This window comes from Brienomyrus brachyistius, chromosome 19 (assembly GCF_023856365.1).
Source record: "Brienomyrus brachyistius isolate T26 chromosome 19, BBRACH_0.4, whole genome shotgun sequence".
Classification (NCBI taxonomy): domain Eukaryota; kingdom Metazoa; phylum Chordata; class Actinopteri; order Osteoglossiformes; family Mormyridae; genus Brienomyrus; species Brienomyrus brachyistius.
Genome location: NC_064551.1, coordinates 10,756,059 through 10,774,003, shown reverse-complemented (window position 1 = coordinate 10,774,003; position 17,945 = coordinate 10,756,059). Strand labels below are relative to the sequence as shown.

The following is a 17,945-nucleotide window of genomic DNA, read 5'->3' as shown; positions in this document are numbered from 1 at the left end:
GTTATATGTGTGTGTGGTTATGTGTGTGTGTGTCTGGTTATGTGTGTGTGTGTGTGTGTGTGTGTGTGTCTGGTTATGTGTGTGTGTGTGTGTTCTGGTTATATGTGTGTGTGGTTATGTGTGTGTGTGTGTCTGGTTATGTGTGTGTGTGTGTTCTGGTTATATGTGTGTGTGGTTATGTGTGGGTGTGTGTGTGTGTGTCTGGTTATATGTGTGTGTGGTTATGTGTGTGTGTGTGTGTGTGTGTGTGTGTGTGTGTGTGTGTGTGTGTCTGTGTGTGTGTGTGGTGTATGCGCTCATTCATTTCTATGGGAAAAAAAAACGTGTGTCCCCATAAGGATAGGTATACCTTACATGTGTGTGTGTGTGTCTGTGTCTGTGTGTATCTGTGTGTGTGTGTGTCTGTGTGTATCTGTGTGTGTGTGTGTCTGTGTCTGTGTGTATCTGTGTGTGTGTGTGTCTGTGTCTGTGTGTGTGTGTGTCTGTGTCTGTGTGTATCTGTGTGTGTGTGTGTCTGTGTGTGTCTGTGTGTGTGTGTGTCTGTGTGTGTGTGTGTCTGTGTCTGTGTGTGTGTGTCTGTGTGTGTGTGTGTCTGTGTCTGTGTGTGTGTGTCTGTGTGTGTGTGTGTCTGTGTGTGTGTGTGTCTGTGTCTGTGTGTATGCACACACATATATGAAGGCAGAAAAGCTCAGATCATCGCCTCGTCAACCAACTGCCTTCGGCCCGAACATGGACTGTGCCGACCTCATAGGCGCGATGGGGCGCCGGGGGCTCGTCAGAGAGAACAGGCCGTTTGTTATGCTGCTTATGTAAGCCGCTTTGGTGACGGGGTTCATTACCAGTGTCAGCACTTCGCTTTCTAGAACTTCCTGCATTCCTTTGTATTCAGAAAGAGAGAGAACGGACCGGTCGAAAGTAAACAGTAATGGAGAGCATGGCAGACTCATTGAGACAAATGAGGTAAGCACAGGGGGGAGAGAGAGAGAGAGAGAGAGAGAGAGAGAGAGAGAGAGAGAGAGAGAGAGAGAGAGAGAGGTGGGGGAGGGAGGGAAGCAGAAAGATCAGGCCTCGAGAGAACAACGACGATGAGTAATCTTATTTTGTTGCAAAGTTGGCTCTGTCTGTTATATAACCAGAGAGGTCTGCAGCCCCCCCCACGATCCACAATCACATTGACCGCAGGCTGGAGTTTGGTCCCCTGCCATCCAGCCCCAACATCTGCTGCTCCTCAGACTGATGGACCAGCTTCATTTTAAGAAAGGGCACATTTACCATCTACTACAGTCTTCCTACTTATTTCCGAAGAGAAATACTATATTTTAGAGGGATAAAAACGTATGGTGCAAAATACAGTTAAGTTAAACAGCTAAGCTCAGTCTCAGTTCTCTCTTAATTATTCTGCTCAATTCTGATATTGTTATTTCTATGATAATGTGACTGAAATGGAAAACAAGTCTCTGTCATTCTTCAGGTTTGGGTCCCCATTCTGTGACTTCATCATAATATAAACAAACGTTTATTATTCCACCATGTAACCCCTCAATTAACTTATTTAAAAAAAGAGAGAGAAACCAAAAAGCATGCAGTGTTTCCTTGTGCTTTAATGACTGCTGGTTGTTATAGTGTTAGTTTATGGGACCTGTCTTGGAAATGCCTTGAAAATTGAGCCCATCTGACCATCAGACCATGAAGCCCATGACGACGTGACACAGATGTCTTTCTCTGTCTGGGCATCCACTATAAGTCAAACAGGACACTGATAGAGGGGCGATGCTGCAGCGTTCTTTCTCATAACTGCCCCAGTGGTGAATTTTTGCGGGAGCGACAACTGCAGTAGATGCGTTATTAATGGCCTTCATCCGCATGATGAAGCGGCCGATTCACATCATTACATTGTCATCAGCACGCAAACATCGTAACGCCGCAGGTCAAGCGAAATTACGGAGGAGTCGCTTTTGACAGAGCGCAAACGCAGGAAAGGGTTTATCGGACAGCAGTCTCTGTAAGCAGCGGCAGTCTCACACTCCGAGGACAACATCTGCTGTGGAATCTGCCATTCGGCTAAACCAACGTCCTGTAGACCCACTTACCCACCTAAGCCTGAGACAAGATGCATTAAAACAAAGATCATGCACAAGATAATCAAGAAACATTTATTGTGCACACAAGATAATTCATTGTGCGCACAACATTAAAAACAAACAAACAGATAAATAAATAAATCCTTTTTTGGGGACTTAGCAGGCTAAGTGCAAATTCTGTTCTAAAGAGCTGGCATTTTTGTCTACTGTTCAGTCCATTAATTGTATTTTTCTGTTGCCCCTCCATCTCCCCTAGAGAGAAATGTGTAATAAACACAAATAAGACTTCATAGGAATCAATTCAAGTTAATGCCTGTAGCTGTCCATGCAAAATGTGTGCATACAACATTGGCCGAATTAATACGGACTGGCTGTGAGTTACACATGCTATATAGGTTGTGAGCTATTCATGCTATATGATTGCTATATGACAAAAGCTGATGATGTCGAATAAACCCACAGTGAAAGAGCAAACCACTGTCTGCACTTTATTAATGCCAGCTTGCAGTGCACATGGGACGAAGGACAGGAAGCTGAACACAGCTGCTGTCAAGATGTGCCGCAACAATGCAAATCTGCACCACCTGAAAGATGATTTCACTTACAGTCCTCTGGTTACAAATTCCTATCTTTCACCACTGCGCCACCTGCTGCCCCAGAGCAAGCATAATCATTTCTAAAAAGGATGCGTGTACCTGGCAGGGGTAGAGGGTGACTCCGTTGCCGCTTGATGCAGACCATGTGCTTTCTGGGTACTGGTGTGCCTGCAGGGCCACGCTGCTGAGGGCGCTGCCATTGCTGCTGCCACTGGAGGGACTGCTAGATGGGCGGGTTAGAGCCTGGACCGCCGGCTGGGCCCCCAGCTTGGCCCCTAACTGGATTCCCGACTTGGTCCCTGGCTGCAGTACTGGCTTGGGCCCTGTCTGGGACCCTGGCTTGGCCCCTGACTGGACTCCTGGTTGGGCCCCTGGCTGGACTCCTGGTTGGGCCCCTGTTTGGGCCCCCAATTTGGTCCCTGGCTGGACTCCTAGCTGGACCCCTGACTTGGCCCCTGGCTGGACTCCTAGTTTGGCCCCTGGCTGGACTCCTTGTTGGGTCCCAATCTGGGCCCCCGACTTAGCCCCTGGCTGGACTCCTAGTTTGGCCCCTGACTGGACTCCTTGTTGAGCCACAATTTGGGCCCCCAACTCGGCCCCTGGTTGGACTCCAGGCTGAGCTCCCAACTTGGCCCCTGGCTGGGCCACCAATTGGGGCCCTGGCTGAACTCCTGGCTTGGACCCAGGCTGGGCCCCTGATTTGGCCCCTGGCTTGACTCCCAGCTGGGCCACTGGCTTCCCCACATGGCTGGAAGGGCTGTCCCTGCGCTCTGCCCCATCGTTCACCCCAAGACTGCTAGGCTTGAGGCCGTGTCTGGAGAAACCCACACGGGGGCCAGTCACTGCCGGGTGCGAGACGGACGTTCCTGAGCAGGGCGGCGCCCCCTGCAGGATGTTGCGTGGGCCAACCAGTGAGGGCAGGTTAGTGAGGGGTGAGGGGGTGCCAGGCGAGCAGTCTGGGGGCTCCAGCGAGGCGGCCCGCTCCAGCGTGAGCACCATGTACACGGCCTCCTGCTTCAGCTGATTCAGGTGGGTGGAGCACACGTCGCAGCGGGCGTCACGCTCGTTCCAGGCTTTGCGCGTGCTGTTCACCACCTGCAGCTTTTCATTGAGCAGTGAAGGGAGCGAGGGGTCCTGAGGAAGAGAGAACAAGACAGAATAAGGGAGAGTTTCATGTGCTTATGTCCCCATTCCACATAAGATTTTCTGTGCCACAGCTAAACCCTAAACAGTCTTTCCTAACCCAGTCCTCAGGGACCCACAGACGGTCCTTGTTTTTTCACTCTCCCAGCTCTCTACTGGGATGTGTGTGTGTGTGTGTGTGTGTGTGCATCTGCGTGTGTGTGTGCGTGTGTGTGTGTCTGTGTCTGTGAATAGCAGACCCTGGATATTTCATTCATATCAAGTTTTAGAATTTCAAGCTCCTTTTTCATGCAGCATATTGAATCTTGCCGTGCCCTTAAGAAACAAAGCTAGCAATTCATGAATGAATACTTGAAGAAAATGGGGAATTTGCCTCCTCTTTTACCTTGTCGCCACTTTCACTAATATCTCATTGTCTGAGGGCAGTCAGAACCTCCCCAGTGGTATCCACCCTGCTAAGTCAATACAAGCCTAAGTACTACTTCACTTGCCAAACAGACGCTTTTATCAAGGGAATCACCTATGTGGCACTTCTTCCACAATGCGTCCATCTTGATTTGCAACAAAGTTGCCTTTTCAAAATATTGCATGCAGCATTTCACTCCCCGTTCCTTATCAGCTAGGCCACTTGCCGTTTGAAGTGGATGTGCAAGAAGATCTGTCCTAGCTACCCTAGTAATTTTAGGGAGACAATTAAAGCAATTTGTTGCACAATTAACCCAGATATAGAGAATCACAAAGCATTCTCCTGAGGATTAGCTAATGTGCCTGGGGTAGCTACTACAATGAAATGTTTTGCAGTAATAGTTTTTAATGAATAATACATTCCTTTTTGGGTGCCATCCCCTAGTGGAATACACACAACAGCTCAAAGGACAGTAAGAGTTCACTGCGGCTGCTGTTCCAGTTTTATGGTTCAGTGTTTAATGTCATGTTTTCTATAAAGACGTTAGAATGGTGAATTCAATTTACATAATTGTTTTTCTTATGTTTATTTAATTCACACTAAATAATAACAAATTTTATGGAAATGAAAGCTAATATATTATAAAGGAACATAAATTGTGTCAGGATCTGTCTTTACCAGTCCCTTCATGTCCCCATTTGGCCAGCAGGTGTCACTGGCCATCTGACCTTCCAATTGTTTCTGTCTCGATTTCCCACACCTGTTTCCAATTTGTGGCTTGTTACATGTGATCACCAGTGTTTGGCTTGTTATCAGTGATTTATGCCTGTCCCTTATTTAGTCCTTGTTAGCCAGGTATATATGTGTTTGCCCTGTTCCTTGTAGGTCATTGTGGATGTAGATGTTGTCTTTGGTTCCTGCTTGTCCCCCATAAGTGCTAGTGTTTGGTTACCTTGTGTTTTCCATATAGGCACCCAGCCAAAATCCTCTTCCCATTTAGTTAGTGTCTGGTTGTCTGGTTAGTGCTTAGACCCTATTGTTGTCCCTTTTGTTTCTGGTTACTAGTTGAGTTTCATTTATAAATACAATCCTTTGTGGTCTGTAAGCTGCACTGGGATTGTTGCTTCTTTCCGTTGTCCCTCTGTGACAAATGTATAATATTACAGTGCCATGTCCTAAGGAAGGTTTTGAATTTTGAGGAAACAGAAGCAGTCTAGATGGGTAAAAAAAAAAATAAGATTTTGATATTTTGGAAAAAGCCCTCTAGTTAATCCAAAAAAAGATCTGTTTGTTTTTGATTTTGAGGAGAAGAGCCAAATGCTCTGGGGCACAGAATTTCTGTAAACATATGTGCAGATGTAAGTTCTGGCAGAATCAGAATCAGCGTCTAGACCTAGTGCTTGTGTGACCCAGTGAGAGAGCAAAGCAGAAACATCAACATGAGCAGAACACACACACACACACACACACACACACACACACACACACACACACACACACACACACATGTATAGTCATGTATGCCTTAAATCAGTATTTTCCAGCCCGGTCCTCTGGACATCCCCAGTTAACGTTTTGGATGCTAGAAGGAAGCAAAAACCTGAACTGTCTGAGGGCCCCTGTGAACTGGGTTGGAAAACACTGCCTTAAATAATCAGGAGAGGACAAGGTATTCTGTGCCAGTGCAATCACAAATTAAGTGCAGAACGTCAGATCATCTACATTTCCAAAAGCTCCCACTCAAGCTGATATGGACAAAAGATAAACATGAAGCTGCTGGCCTGGTTTCACATTCCTCATGTTCAGGCAGCAAGAGGCCTGCAGTGTCTGCTGTGCCCTATCAGAGCTGGGATTGGCACAGAGGCACCCAGCTGGCATAGAAAACGCATGTGCATGGAGTAAGTGCCAGTCTCACTTGGAACCTGTACTCCAAACCTACTTTGGATGAGTATAACGCAGGGCACAAATCCAGGTAAACATGGTTCCGACCTCAGGTGGAGAGAGAAAGCCAGGTCTTGACGGTGTCACACATTCCGGTTTCTGTGACAGCCAGTGGCTTGGCCAGCCTCGGCCAGCTCTCATCTCCTTGCCCTGTAACCAGTCCCAGCAAACCTGACCAGCCTGCTAACCGCAGCAGATACATCACAGCAACAGACAAATACCTTTCACTTTGTGATCAAGCTCCTATTCAAGCTTTGCATCTTGGAGACAAAAGAATTTCCTGCGTGCGATTTGATGCTTCGTTTTCAGGAGACCTTCCTCCTGAAACATTTTCATCAACGGAGTATGACACTGTTGTGGGCATGGCGATGCCACACCAAAGCTACAAGTTGGGTTTCACATGCCGAAGTCCCTCTTCCTAAAGGAGCCGTGCCAGTTATCTCACCCTACAGTGCAAGGGGGCTAGCCAAGTGTGCTTCTGAATGGGTGGCAATTGCTTTAAGAAACAAAATTCCATTTTAAATAGACAACGAGCACTAGTCAAGTTACAACAAAGAACAGCATGTTCTTGTATGAGACAGATGTGCTTAAACAGCACACAGATGGTCAGCACCCATACAAAAAGAGATATATCTGAATTGAATTTGATGTATTCCTTTAGGGATGTCTGTGAAACATCACTATAAATATGTATCAAACTACACAGTCATAACTCAGTCATCAGCTCGACTTATAATAATAATAAAGTGCTCAACACCCAAAGTAGCTGAGTCCTACAGGCTTGGTCATAAAGGGGAAAGGAGCATTACTTTTGGGAAACCAGTTCCCATGGTTACTGCAAATCAGCATGAGTGGGCCTTTCATTTTCAGTGGTCTTTTTTTAAATTTTATGCCTATAACGAGCAGACCCTTAGGAATCCCAGAGAATTTTAGGCATAATCTACAATCTCATGTCATTTCTGCATTTTTCTAAATATGTCTTGCCATCAGTCTACATGCAACTCTCAATCTTTGTTCATGGGGGAAAAAGGTGCACAATATTCAATAGTCATCGGTTGATCCGGTCCAGGCCAATAAAAAAGTAACAGATGTCTTCATAAAGGGAGAGACAACAAATCCTGGATGCTTAGATCATGTTTGCACCACAACTTCTTCTAACTAATGTTTTCATTCTACTTTCCTGCAGATTTTTTAACTGATTATGTGAAAGAGGCATGTAGCAGTAACTAATTTACACTTAAGTGTAAATTAAGTGAGATAATTAACTTTAATTAACTTTAATTTCTCTAGAAAAGCATGTAACTGCAAAAAAAACTGTTTTTTTTTTTTTTTTAAAAAACTACAGTCAAAGACACTGGATTTGATTGTGTGCTGAACAAACTAATAATGCAATACAGTAAAATCCCGTTATAGTAGAACCATTTATAATGGAATTTCGCTTATAACGGACAAACAATTTGGTCCCCAGGGCCGCTTTTAGCTGTAATTTTATTCGCTATAACAGACATGCAGCTCCACCTACAAGGCGCGTGGCGTGCCGGTGATATCCAGCACAGATACATAGTCGGGATTATTAATAGTCACGCATCTGGTCAGGTAAAATTGGACTATTACATATACAATATAATAATCTATACCACAAGTGTGTCTGCTGGGGTGTGGCATGAGTAAATGCTGTCCTGTAGTTGTGTTCTGGGCAAACAGCAACTCTGGATACAACGGACTTGGGATATAACAGACTGTTTTGCCAGGTCCCTTGAAGTCCGTTATAACAGGATTTCACTATAATCTAAAACTTAAAATGGTTGCATTACAATTCATAGATATAAGGGTAAGAATTTAATTCAAGACAATGTTTTACAATATGTCATTAAACATTAAAATGTTAGTTATGCTTCAGTAGTTTATTAATATGTAATATAATAATAGACAATATATTACATTAAATTCTCAGCTATTTATGAGCTATTTTGAAGTGTCCAAAAACACTTGATTTTCATATTATCCTCTTGTGTTTCTAAGAATAATAGAATCCTACAACAGTTGCAACTGCTGATTCTCCTCACCAGTTATAGGCATGAATGTCTTTTTTTCATAATGATCAGATTAGAAGTCTTGTGCAAACTATGATATTCTGTTTTCAAATAAACCAGCATTAAGCAATTGAGCAACTCAAATTATTTCAAGAGAAACACCAGCATCTTTATCGGAAATTTCCCAGAACGCAAATGCAGATTTATGTATAAACTCAGCAGACATTAGCCTCCCTGCTTGTGAGATTCTCCAGATGCCTGGAAAGTTGCCACGGACTGAGGATGTACAGAAGGTTACCGTGAGGATAATCTGACCAGCTCGTCAGCCGGATAAAAGCACGAGGATCAGACTCACTTTCTGTGATATTGCTGTAGGGCTAAATGTCAGACGGGGAGCCCACACACTGCACTGGGCCAAGGCTTTCTTTTAAGGATAAGGTTTGCTCCTGTGATGAATCTTCATCCTCAGAAGTGCTTCCTATCTGAGAAGCACTCCGATGCCTTTTGATGTATTTATACATATGCTTATTCAATTCCAGATAAAGGGAAACTTCAGCCATTTTAATAATAAAAAATTACCTTCCAAACCCCAAACACAACCACAGCATTAGTGTATACATTTTAGAACCACTTTCCATTTCCATTTATTAAATTATTAAAATATACATTGTACTATTTATCCATTTTTCTTTTGCACATAGTTATTGACTATTTCCTACAAGTTCTTACATATTACATGTCTTGTCCTGCCTTGTGTTTTGATTGCACTGCCTGGGGATTCGCTAAGTCAATCTTGTTGTGCTGTTACATACAAGGACAAAAAAGAATTGAATCTTGAATGAATACTTTCATAAAATGAGTGCACACTTGGTCGAAAACTAATACCAGTCTACCTTGTTCCGAAATGTTTTGTACTCAAGGTCCAGTCCCAACAAATACATCTTGTAATTTACATGCAAATTAAAATAATATTGAAAATGAAACATTACGTTGGTGGTATTGTAGAAAAATAACACTCCTTCGATTAAAGTATAGACACAGAGAGAACACAACTCCTACATTATTCCTTCAATCTCCCTGCAACAGAGTTGACTTTTAATAATGGCCTATCTGGTATGAAAACTTTCTACATAAAAGCGACTTTTTGCTTTTTGATTTTCTGATGAGCGGATCTTGCAAGACTGCCACCTGTAGGGCATTACTTTGGTCTACAGCCTCTGCTTGACGAAAGATCCCATGAAACCATGTGGCATTTCAGCATTCCGATCACTGCTCCTGACGAGAGAAGATGCTCCACGAAACCCACTGCTCAAGTTATAAACTTTCTCAGCTCCTCCCTGAACTCACAGCGTGAGCCGGTAAGTCCATTCAAACCGCAGCAAAAACAGGCAAGCGGATCTCTCCAGGCTGCATGGACACATGAGTGGCATCACTGCACCAATGGGACAATGGAACAGTCATAAACACTGATTATTTCACACAACTTACTTAGGCCTGGGTCCATTGCAGACTCTTTCTGGCAAGGGAATTTCTGATGTATCCTTTGGCAGGAGGTATTTAACATACAATGCGTTTATAAAACCTCAACAATCAAACATTACAGACATTTCTGCCAGTGGTTTGTAGAGTAATCAAAGTAAATGAAGATCATTTGGATCTTCATTACAGGGTCTTGGAGAAGGAGATGATTGGAATGGTTTGATTTGCTCTGATATGAATGGCTTCCTTAATCAGGAATGAGTACTTTTAAAACCAAAACATCTGGGGTCGCCTTTTATACTTCCCGAATGATACTATTGTAACTGTGGATTGTATTATATTTTTCTTTGATGCGATGTATATAGTGACATCACTATGGGCATGCATGCAATAGTCACACCCATAAAAGGGTATGATACAAGAAAAAAAAATCTGTTATTTTAAAGATTTTCATCCTGTAAAATAAGACTAATACTGTTTAGGGTACAGTTTCACAAAAGACATAACAAAAAGATAACTGATTCATAAGATAAAATGTTTGTCTGATACAGGACTAGAATCTCGATTATTATATCTGCCATCCTCATGTTCTGTAAACACACTATTAATATAAAAAAGCATACGAGGTGGTAAAGGAAATGGCAGTGGGGCAGCTTGTAACTCAGTAGGTTAACATTAAGATTAAAATGGATTTTATTGGCCCAGGAGGAAATTGTAGCGAATACAGCAGCAAGAATGTTGTGAACAGACGAACATACATAAAGTGTATAACAGACAAAGTGCAAACATAGTGCAAACAACCAAACATGGTGCAAATGGATTTAGGAAGTACACAGTGCACAGGACATGCCTGTTATTGTAAGATCGATTCGAAATCCCTGGGTCAGTTGACTGATTTCACCATTAGGCTCCTGAGCAAAGCCGTAAATGATACATTTATAAGGGATAAGTCCACTGTAAATGCGGCCTTTTCATCTGCCGCAGAAGAACAGCCTGTCTGCAGTCCCGGAGTCAGTCAGACATCCTGGCTCACATAACGTACCAAACCCAAACATCTGATATGGGTTTATCGTACAAGGAGACGTCAGCACGCTAACCTGCAGGATAACTCACAGCACAGGTGACAGCAATTTCACATCTGGCATTTCTTCAAGATGAATTTTATTGAATTAATTTAAAAAAGAAAGTCACCAAAATGTTTAAAAGAAGCCTGTACATGTTTATGGAACAGGATGACTGAAGTATTGGCAGTCTTCCCGATTAATTCACGATCATTTCACGAAAGGAGAGTCTTATGCCTGTTGGAGACGAAGGTGGTTTATACACTACGAAGAATAGCATGTGTTCAGGGAACCGACTCACTGTGTACTGTAGGTCTGCATAAGTTAGTAGCTGCCTCTTGCATGCTGTCAAAACTTGATGTAGGATTACACAGCATCCTACCAAATCAAACTGTTTGTCATTAGTGTAGATAATAGTCTCATTATTTCTAACAGATTTTTGAAGTAGTCACTTCAGTTTTACAGTATATTACACTGCAAATGTCCTTCAGACGTCCAGTACTACCATGGAGTTAAGTGCTAATTAACTTTCCAAAGTAATTAGCCACTCTGACAGGCTCATACGTGACCAAACTATGGGAGGTTGTGGGCCAGAAGGCTGCCTCAGGGCCAGAGGCATTTGACAATATGTCAGACAGAACCAAACATATGACCTGACGGTAATTTTCTGTCAAACTATATCAAGAACATCATGAAATACAGACAGAATGCGTATCTAATCAACGATTCAACTAACAAACCCCATTGAAGCTAATCAGGCCTAATAGGGTTTCATTAATCGAAGTTTGATTAATTACAGTGGATGGGGAGCATGTGAATGATTATCATGGAAATGCAAGAGAAACTCAGAGTTTTCTTTGCTACTCTGGTTTACACCAACTCATACTGCTTTACTTCATATCTGAGATAATCTTATTTGCATTCTCAAAATTTCCACTGTGTTAACTGCTTCCACTTTACAAGGATTCCTTAATGATCAATTATTTGCCGTTTGCACAAGTGCAGATACATGGGTCATATCTTTGAGGAGATTCATCATGTATTTCTATGTGCGTAACCCTAATCCTAAACATGACGACCTTAATCCCTACCCAGCCCTAACCTTAAGCATAAGTAACCAAACAAAGTAAAAGACTTCTGGCAGTTTTAGTTTTGGGATTGCATTCACAGATCTTTGTGGGGACCTGAAAAATGGTCTCCACTACATCAAATTAAGATTTTTTCATACATTGTGGGGGATATTTGGTCCCCACAATGTAATATTAAGATAATTTACACACACCAACCACAATCTGCGTGGGCACATACCACTGCTCCCCAAACCAAGTGGCTCCTCTGGGGCTCAGATCAGCATGGTATCCACTGCACTATCAAGAAATATTTAGTCACCCTGATATCTGTGTACTGTAAAATCTACCCCCTCAATAACCTTTAAATTCTTACCTCAAGATCATTTAACAATTGATCTTTTTCCTATCAAGCTACACACCTGCACTGGCCACTTCCCTTCTCTCCAGCTACATCAGAAGAGAAAGGGCCTGCTGTCTGCTTCAGGCCACCCAAAGGTTCAGGCCTCACCTTCTGCCAGTACCGTGCAGCCTTCTCCAGAAATGAACTACGGCTCTTAACTGCACAAAAGGTTTACTGTCCTCACCATGACTACCGTTCTCGAATATCATAAAACAATTAGATGATTATATATGAATATTTGATAAAAACAATCACTGGTAACATAAAACATCTTTTCTGGTAACATAAAACTGGGTAAAACAAAATATATTCTGATTCAGACCAGATGGAGACAGTCCAGTACAATGCTCTTAAGAAGATTCACACCCTTGGTTTAAACTAACATGAATCCACTTGTAGAAAAACAAAAGTAAAACAGAGGAAATTGCACAAGCTCTTGTTTACATTCAGCTAACATGGATGAAGCATCCAATCAGAACTGAGAGAAGAATAAACTAAAGCCAAGCACTCCATTTGATAGATACTGGTTTTTAAAATGTCTTAAACATTGAAGAATTGTTAATAATTGCAATTGTAAGTTTTTTTTTTTTTTTTTTTTTAGAACAATGTACCATTTATTCTTCCCTGGCTCAGTGGGTGGCACTGTTGACTCACACCTCCGGCATGGGGAGGGGGGCGGGGGTGCATGTTCTCTCTGTGCTGTAAAGGTTTCCTCTTCCAGTCCAAATTCACGCAGTTAGGCTATGACTCTGTCCGGAATAACCACTTGGATGGATGACTGAAGCAAGCTTTAAGCCATCCGGCGCAGACATGTAATAATTGCAAGCTGAAGTGAAGTGCGGACAGTCTGGATCCAAAATTAGTCAAAACATATTGATAGCTGTTGGTGCATTTAATTCAGAAATCCTGTTAGTGCTGCAGATGCACTTTACTAAAGGAACCCTCCTCAGATTAATGCATTTATAAAGACCAAATTCAACAGGATTCCGACACACAGGTGTGACGTTACATTATCTGCAGCCCTCTTGTCTTCTATCCACCTACTGCATATCTCAAAGAAAAAAATATCAATACAAAAAGAAGCCCTTTAAATAAAATATTAGATTTTTTATGCCAACTATTTCATTTTTGCAAATGATGAAATGTTGTTAGCACCGTACTAAATCTGGCTATAGTTCATGCGTGGTTTTACATTGGGCTTCTACCAAATATTGAATGAAAAATTACTTATTCAGTGAAAAATTTGCATTTCCACACATCTCCATACAAGCTTAGCATATTTCTTAGAATAACTTCCTGAAAAACTACCTTTTTACCTCCTACTGCATTAATTTCAAAGTAATAAAATCATATCACATGAGTTCAGAATGTGTGTGTGTGTGTTTGTGGAATTCAAAAAGTTATGCTGGCAGATTTAATTAAGATTTTATCCATAGTGCATAATTACAGTAACACTAAGTACAGCCACGCGATAACCAATAACCAGCAAAGATATCCATGCTACATGTAAAGATACAAGCAGAACATCAGAATCCAGTGAGAAATATTTTTCAATTACGTTGATAGACAGTGTAAGTCTTTGATTAATATTAATTTGCACCCAAAAAATCTTAAATAAAGCACGGTTACAGTGACATTATTTGATGCAGTAGTTTAAACCCTAAGAAGAATCTTGTCAGCAGTATAAATCTAAAGCAATCTTTACCCTCGTTATGGTTCATTCTTAGTAAATCAAAATTTAACCCTCTCATCTCCTCCTGCTACAGTGCATCTAACCAACGTGACTCCTTTATAATATCACACAGGCATCCACAGTGAATGCAGAATCCGCCGCCCTCTCCCATATCGTATGGTTCTGTTTACATCTTCAAAGGAATGATTCACCGTGTAATTACATTAATCTGGTTTCATTTAGATCATATATTTCAAAGAAAAGGGTAAATTTTGGAGAAAGTCTATCAGACTGTTGTTTAATGGGACTCATATTAAGACACCTATTATGTAGTTTAATACTGTGATATAATTAATACTGTTTTTTGCACTATATATATAATTCCATAAGTCCGTCATTAGCACTGTAATGCTGCACCCTGAATGCTGCACTATGAATGCTGTACCCTGAATGCTGTACCCTGAATGCTGCACCCTGAATGCTGCGCCCTGAATGCTGCACCCTGAATGTTGTACCCTGAATGCTGCACCCTGAATGCTGTACCCTGAATGCTGTACCCTGAATGCTGCACCCTGAATGCTGTACCCTGAATGCAGCACCCTGAATGCTGCACCCTGAATGCTGCACTCTGAATGCTGTACCCTGAATGCTGCACCCTGAATGCTGTACCCTGAATGCTGCACTCTGAATGCTGTACCCTGAATGCTGCACCCTGAATGCTGTACCCTGAATGCTGCACTCTGAATGCTGCACCCTGAATGCTGTACCCTGGGTCCCATAGGTGCATTACTATTTTTTCACTGTGTAATTGGGTGGGATGAAAATAAAGCTTTACTTGTTTTGACTTTATATAACACTTTTCACATATATGTATGATAACTACTAATATATGATATAATACTTTTGACATATCACTATCACAAATGGATGGATGGATGGATGGATGGATGGATGGATGGATGGATGGATGGACAACTGTAAATAATATTACGTATACAACCACTGCTCCTTCAATGTACCATAATCCACAACCTTCAGGAAATTAGACCACAACCTTAACCACCATGCAGCCTCTGTCCCTGTATTACTGTATCATTACCATCTGTATTGAACAATAATTACTTTTAATTACATTCTTCATCATAGACCCTTGCTTCTATAAAACTCACCCTCCACCTCCACACTAACCACACACATACAGTCTTTCCACTAATGGAGCCTGTAGAGGCAGCCCCCCCCTCCCCCCCCCAGCCCACTAAAAAGCTCCTCCAGGCCCTGCTGCTCAGCCTAGGGAGTTCCCTCACACCGTTACACGCCCAAAGACAGGCCAGGCCTGACATCCTTTGGTTTAATGGCAGGCAAAGCTACACCTCAGTCCAGCTTATCGATTATCACCCCCAGAATCCATTGGATTTAGGAGACAGGATTTTGTTCACAAAGCAAAGAGTGGAGATGGACTGAGAATAGCAAACTGAGAATGGCTTCCAGCTAAACGTAACTGATAAAAAAGAAATACACTTCAATGCTTTGAACCACTAGGACAGATGTGGATAATTTTATCTGCGAAGGGTCTGTATGTATGCGGGTTTTCGCTGCGACTTCCTAGTTAGATTATTAATTGGAGGACTGATTGGCTGGGTTTGAAGAGGTGACCTACAGGTTATCCCAAAAACCTACAAACACACCAGCCCTTTGCGAATAAGGTTGGCCACCCCTGCCCTAGGCCAACTTCTTTTGCATTCATTCATTCACTCATTCATTATTTTTTCTTTCTTTTTCTTTTCTTTCTTTCGTTCGTTCTGTCCATCCAACTATCCATCAAAAAACATATAGCTTTGCAGATCCATTGCCCTACTTTCGTGGACTTCATGAAAGTAAAAGCAAAAGCAAACCCATATAAGTAATAAAAGCATCATATAAGGGGTGTTTCCACAGCAAGTCATTGTTCTGTGAAATTTATTATTGCATTTAGTTATTGTCAAGTCAGTGTTGACACCTGAAAATAATATAGACGGCATTTTCCCAGAGTGTCACAGTTTCTGTCCGGGTCCTTAGATTTCCCACTGGCATGCTGAACTCACCTTCAACTTTTCCAAGCATTATTATCTTTTCCATTGTATTGAATCATCTCATAAAGCGCTCAAAACAGGATAACTTCAATATAGTGGAAGATGTACAATGTAATGAACAATTCAATTACATGAATTAATTCAAGTTGTCACAGTAAGCATTCCAATGGGCTTGTGTTTTTTTGTGTTAGCAAGCCTTTTAAAAATAAATTGTAATGGTATGTATGAAATGTATGAAAACTATCGCATTATGCATTTGGTGTGTAATCCCTTTCTACCAGATGACCTGACAATCATTTTCTGTGAAACAAGGTATTGTAATAATTTTGAAGTTCACATTAATTTCATAGGGCACACTTGGCATGTACCACGACTGAGTCGCTTCACAATTAACATGTTAAAAACCAGATCCCAGTGCCTCCAGTGCTTCCAGTGATTCCTTAATGCAGCCTGCCCGAATCTCCTTGCCAGAGAAATGCCATAAATCCACGCTTGGCCCACAGCATTGTCCCCCCCCAACAAAGGAGATGTGAATAGGAAATTATAGCTCTGAGCAAAAGATGTAGTACAGGAAATGGAGCTGGCCTCCCAGAATGCCGAGGGAGCCGCTTTATCACCCCGTAATAAGTTCCAGCAGACTGCCCCTGGAAGGTGAAGCCATGTGCCTCTGCATCGCTTCTAAACCATAAAGACTGACCACGTGCTGCCCCTGTGCTGCAGAGAGCTTACGCATACTCCAGCTGCGGTCCAGACAGCGACACCACAACGTGGGAACAAACAGAGAATGTGCTAATGACATACTGACAGATCCAGGGAGGTACAGCACACTTTCACCTAACTGGGCTAACACTATGTGCACTGTTGGAGAATCTGTAAGCATACTTATCAAATGAGCCAGGGAATACTATCAATAGTTTTTAAAATAGTTTTCATTGTGAGGGTGTCTAGATCTTCTCCAAGAATTGCCACCTTATCATGGTGGAGGGGTTTGTGTGCCTCTGTGATCCTAGGAGCTACGTTGTCAGGGGCAATTGCCCCTGGTAAGGTCTCATAAAGGAAATTGGTCCTAGGTGAGTGGACAGACAAAGTGCGACTCAGAAAAACCCACATGAAGAATATCCCTGCCTGGATTGGGGAGATTGGGGCCTCACCCTGGAGGCAGGGGGTAAACTTGAAGTCAAGTGCCTGGTGGCCAGGCCTCTAACCATAGGGCCCAGCTGGGCATACCCCAAAGGAGTAACATGGGTCCGCCCTCCAGTGGGCCCATCACCTGCAGGGGGAGCTGTGGGGGTCAGGTGGCATTCAAAGATAAGGGCCTCGACGGACCAATCGTCAACTACTAAATCTGGTTCTTGGCACATGGAATGCAACACCTCAAGTGTTAAAGGAGCCTAAGCTGGTTCAGGAGGTAGAGAAATATCGACTAGATATAGTCAGGCTCACCTCAACGCATGGCTCGGGCTCTGGAACCAAACTCTTGGAGAGGGGCTAGACTCTATTCCACGCTGGAGTTGCCCTTGGTGAGAGGCCCCGGGCAGGTGTGGGTCTACTTATGGCCCCCAGGTTCAGTGCCAGTATGACTTTGTTGACTTTGAGTCGGGGGACAGGCTCTGATTATTCTCTGTGTTTATGCGCCAAACACCAGTTCAGAGTATTCGGCCTTCTTGGAGACTTTGGAAGGAGTGCTGCTAGGCTAACCGCAGTGTCCATAACGAACATCGTGTTCGAACGCAAGGGTGCTCATAAGTTTACCTGGCAACAGAGGCTGCAGTTCGATTATCGATTTTGTAATCATATCATCAGACCTGCATCCACATGTTTTGGACACTTTGATGAAGAGAGGAGCTGAGCTGTCAACTGATCACCACTTGGTGGTGAGTTGGATCCGATAGATCCAAGCGACTCAGGAGGGGAAAACAAGGCTTTACCTATGCTGTTTACAGCAGGGATGGAGAACTGTAGACCTTAGATAGGGATATAGTCAGGTGGTGCAA

The 17,945-nt window shown here is 42.7% G+C and overlaps 1 protein-coding gene across 1 annotated transcript in view; it reads right to left on the bottom strand.

The window, feature by feature from the left end:
* Positions 1–17,945, bottom strand: part of kif26bb (kinesin family member 26Bb) — a 100,568-nt gene that overhangs the window by 59,333 nt on the left and 23,290 nt on the right. Inside the window, exon 3 of the mRNA XM_048986600.1 lies at positions 2,777–3,811. Coding sequence (XP_048842557.1) covers positions 2,777–3,811 — 1,035 coding nt within the window. The remainder of the gene's footprint in view (positions 1–2,776; positions 3,812–17,945) is intronic.